This window comes from Triticum urartu, unplaced genomic scaffold (assembly GCF_003073215.2).
Source record: "Triticum urartu cultivar G1812 unplaced genomic scaffold, Tu2.1 TuUngrouped_contig_2661, whole genome shotgun sequence".
Lineage (NCBI taxonomy): Eukaryota > Viridiplantae > Streptophyta > Magnoliopsida > Poales > Poaceae > Triticum > Triticum urartu.
Window position 1 is genome coordinate 51,901 of NW_024113154.1, and position 4,696 is coordinate 56,596.

General features: G+C 43.4%; 1 protein-coding gene across 1 annotated transcript; it reads left to right on the top strand.

The window, feature by feature from the left end:
- The first annotated feature begins 771 nt into the window (after window positions 1–771).
- Window positions 772–1,890, top strand: LOC125527036 (cell number regulator 2-like). The gene is made up of 4 exons (XM_048691615.1): window positions 772–910; window positions 1,000–1,071; window positions 1,159–1,368; window positions 1,526–1,890. Exons 1-4 carry the CDS (start codon window positions 856–858, stop codon window positions 1,603–1,605), a joined length of 417 nt encoding a protein of 138 aa, XP_048547572.1. The 5' UTR covers window positions 772–855; the 3' UTR covers window positions 1,606–1,890.
- The last annotated feature ends 2,806 nt before the right edge of the window (window positions 1,891–4,696 follow it).

The following is a 4,696-nucleotide window of genomic DNA, read 5'->3' on the forward strand; positions in this document are numbered from 1 at the left end:
TTCGCATATGGCCCATCGAGCAGTACTATACGTAACAGATGCTCTTATATTCACATCTCGTGCATTGTAGCATCACCGTAGCATGCATGCATCGTAGATGGTGAGTCACGAAACCAGCCTAGCCACCTTTGTCGCCTCTAGTTGCATTAGCTGTGTGCTGTGATATTTTTGCTCTACTACTCCTTGAACCGCACATTCCTATTTTGGCATGCTGTGGCAGGCCAGCCGCCGCGGCACCCACGCACGGGCCACCGGCACGGCGCACCGGCTGATGACCGACCAGTCGTACGCACGTACTGCACCACCCTGGTACCTCGGACCACTCATGCTGGATCTATGATAGTACTGTATGTACGCTCATGATCTCATGCTGGATCTACGATAGTAATACTGTATGTACGTACGCTCATGATCTCGTAGTGATTCATCAGCAAAATAAAATGTGCCAGAGTCAACATTGGATATCAGCCGGTTGCACTGCTCGCTCCCCACAGCCCGTCGGCTCTCCTGCCTCGCCTCATCACGTACAGACAGTTGTACGCGTGTGATTTCGTAGTATATACTACAGTTTAGTAAAGTCCCAAGTCACATGCAAACATGCATGCAATGAGGTAGACACGAGGGCACGGTACGTACTACTCACAACCTAGGACAGTGGCGCTTCGCTGGTGACAACTGCCATTGTCGCAAGGCCCCAATGGCGCGTGGAAAACGGGCCGAGAGCGCCCCACTCCGTGGACGATAAATACGCGCGCACACACGGCTGCTCACGCACACCACACACACACACACAAGTTTCTTTCTAAGCAATAGTCCGTCGTCCCCTGCAACGCAAGAAGGCTCACAGCGCCGGCCATGGCCTCCTCGTGGTCCACCGGCATCTTCGGCTGCTGCGACGATGTCAGCGGCTGTGAGCTAACCCCCTAGCTCGTTGTGAACTTGTGATGACCGGCCGGCCGCCGGCCTAGTTACTAATAAGTGCGTGCGTGTGTGCTGCAGGCTGCCTGACGTGCTTCTGCCCGTGCGTCGCCTTCGGGCGGATCGCCCACATCGTCGACAAGGGAACCTCGTGTGAGTTCCTTCTTCTTCTTTGTTTGCGGTAAATTTTGTGTAAATTAACATCGACGGTCAGATGATCTAAATTAACGTCGAGCTCAGCTTGCTGTGTGCGCGGGACGGCGTACATGCTGCTGGCCTGGGTGGGGCTGGGCTGCCTCTGCTCCTGCTGCTACCGCTCCAAGATGCGGGAGCAGTACGGGCTCAAGGAGAAGCCCTGCGCTGACTGCTGCGTCCACTTCTTCTGCGACCCCTGTGCCCTCTGCCAGGAGTACCGCGAGCTCAAGAGCCACGGATTCGACATGAGCCTCGGTATGTACTACACTACAATGCTTCCTTTGTCAGCCTTGCTCTCATTGCGTTGCCGTGCCGGTCACCATTGCCGTTTGCGTTTTATTGACGATTTTGTGGCACACTTTCGAAGCTGGTTGTGCGGTCATCAGCTTTAATTTTTTGGCTGCTCCTGCAGGGTGGCACGCGAACATTGAGAGGATGGGGAAGAGCGCTCCGACTGCTGCGCCTCAGGCTTACCCAGGGATGACTCGCTAGTGTGTCGCCACTACCCATCGATGTATCCATGGATAATGTCAGCTTCAAGCACAACAAAAAGGATGCCAACCAGTCTACCAACTTCTACTTCTGTATTGTATTGTATTGTATTGTAGTGTCGCGAGTTAGTTCATTTGATTGAATTTGTCATCATGTGTTTGCTTTTCTGTTGTTGCAAGTAGTTTTCCATCCGTCCATCCCCACCATCTGTGATGGTGTTTACACATTTCAATAAGATCTATTGAATCCTTGTGTGGAAATAGATCAGTCCACTTTGTCTATGTAGCATAATGCTTTAACTTTTTATTTACTCTTATTATTAAGCATGTCAAGTGTCAAGTGTCAAATATGAGCAATGTCGACTCCTTCCAAATTTCTAGTCGGTCAATCGTTCTCTATCTGGATACATAATATGCCCTATCATGTGTGACACTAATTTCCGATAGAAAAAACAAAAAAAACTATATCTATATCTATATCTATATGTACTTCTGTACTTATACTAATTATGGACTCCTTAGAAATTTACAAGTTAATTAGAAATTGTTAGCCGTTTAGTTTAGTCGGACTGAATTATTACAGTGTATATCTTTCGATAACTCCCTAAGAATTCCCATGTTGATAAAAAAATCCCTAGAAATCCATATCTATCTATATCTATATCTATATCTATCTATCTATATCTATATTTATATCTATCTATATCTATAGCTATATATCTATCTATACTAATACTAATTATGGACTCCTTAGAAATTCACACATTAATTAGAAAATATTAGCCATTTTATTTTGAGTGAAGTGCATCAAAGGTCCTCAAACTATTTCAAAGGTGTTACGTAGGTCCTCGAACTATGAAAATGGTCATTCAAGTCCTCAAAGTGCAATATGCGTGTCATCCAAGTCCTCGAACTATTTTAGAGGTGTCATGTAGGTCCTTGAACTATTTCAAATGTGTCACATACGTACACACATATTGCACTTCAAGGATTTTTAGGACCTGGATGACACTTTTCATAGTTTAAGGACTTATGTGACACCTTTAAAATAGTTCGAGGACTTAGGGTGCACTTCACTCTTTTATTTTAGTGTGATTGAATTATTACGTTGTAGATCTTTCGATAACCCCCTAAGAATTCCAACGTTGATAAAAAAATTACATAGAAATCTATATCTATCTATCTATCTATCTATCTATCTATCTATATCTATTCTATACTTCTATAGTTATAGTAAGTATGGACTCTTTAGAAATTCACACGTTAATTGGAAATTATTTGTCGTTTATTTTAGTGGGACCGATTTTTTACGGTGTAGATCTTTTGAAAACTCCCTAAGATTTCCCACGTTGATTAAAAAATTCCCTAGAAATCTATATCTATCTATCTATAGCTATCTATATCTATATCTATCTATCTATACTTATACTAATTATGGACTCCTTAGAAATTCACACATTAACTAGAAATATTAGCCGTTTATTTTGGAGGTACCAAATTATTACGGTGTAGATCTTGCTATAACTCCCTAAGAATTCCCACGTTGATAAAAATTTTCCCCAGAAATCTATATCTATCTATCTATACTTCTATATCTATATCTATATCTATACTTATATTTATTATGGATCCGGGCTGCCTCTGCTCCTGCTGCTGCCGCTCCAGGATGTAAATTTTGGTAAATTAATTATGTAAATTTTTCATGTGATTTCTTTCTTCTTCTTTTTTTGCGGAAATTTTTGTGTAAATTAATGATGTAAATTTTTGCGGATGGAACGAAGATGAACTCATCTTGTTGTGTGCGCGGGACGGCGTACATGCTGCCGGCCTGGGTGGGGCTGGGCTGCCTCTGCTCCTGCTCCTGCTGCTACCGCTCCAGGATGCGGGAACAGTACGGGCTCAAGGAGAAGCCCTGCGCCGACTGCTGCATCTACTTCTTTTGCGACCCCTGCGCCATCTGCCAGCAGTATTGCGAGCCAAGAGCCGTGGCTTCGACATGAGCCTCGGTACGTGCCACACTACAATCCTTCCTTTGTCATCCTTGCTCATTGCGTTGTCGTGCCGGTAACCATTGTCGTTTGCGTTTTGTTGATGACTTTAAATTGCGGTGCACTTTGGAGCTGGGTGTGTCATGATCAACTTTCAGTGTTTGGCTGCTCCTGCAGGGTGGCACGCCAACATTGAGAGGATGGGGAAGAGCGCTCCCACCCCTGCGCCCCAGGCTTACCCGGGGATGACTTGCTAGTCAGATAGTGTGTCCGCCATCGATGTATCCACAAATAGATAATGTCAGCTTCCAGCTCAGGAGAAAAAAGTATGCCAGTCTACCAGCTTCTACTTTTGTGTTGTATTGTCGCGAGTTAGTTAATTTGAGTTTGTCATCGTGTGTGCGCCTTTCTGTTGCAACTAGTTTTCCATCCACACCATCTGTGATGGTGTTTAGACATTTCAATAAGATATATCGAATCCTTGTTTGGAAATAGATCAATCCACCTTGTTTATGTAGCATAATGCTTTATTAACTTGTATTTACTATTGAATCCAAAAAAACCATTATGTACTCTTATTAAGCATGCTAGTGTGAAGTGTAATGTATATGAGCAATGTCGACTACTGTCAACTTATATTCACTCAATCGTTCTCTGTCTTGATATATGCCCCTCCATGTGTGACGCTAATTTCTTGGTAGGAAAACAAACAAATAAAACGCTAATATAAGGAGTACTTAGTTAACTTTCTGAATAAAAAAAAGAACGAGTACAATGGACATAAATGGCGTGATCGTAAACTCCCCAACCGAATTTACTGTCAAAAAAAAGCTGCCCAACCAAATTAACCGAGGTAGGGTTTTCTTCAATACTCAATAGCCATTTCAGTGAGATCGATCGAGTGTATAAAAACAAATGCATGCATAGACAGTGGGTGCATATAGTATAAATTAGCTCCATCATGTGACTAATGTACCAAGACCACCGCAAAAAAATGTACTAAGACAATTGTAAACCGTCCGATCTTCAATGTTGTCAATATCTAAGCACGGGCCTTTTTTGTACGGCCTTAAGTGCATTTAAAAAAGAATCCATGGTCCACCC

Excerpts from the sequence above, each read along its gene's own strand:
- LOC125527036 (XM_048691615.1), top strand. The coding sequence starts at position 856 with ATGGCCTCCTCGTGGTCCACCGGCATCTTCGGCTGCTGCGACGATGTC. Across the intron at positions 911-999 it reads CTGCGACGATGTCAGCGGCT|GCTGCCTGACGTGCTTCTGC; the intron begins GTGAGCTAACCC and ends TGTGTGCTGCAG. Across the intron at positions 1,369-1,525 it reads CGGATTCGACATGAGCCTCG|GGTGGCACGCGAACATTGAG; the intron begins GTATGTACTACA and ends CTGCTCCTGCAG.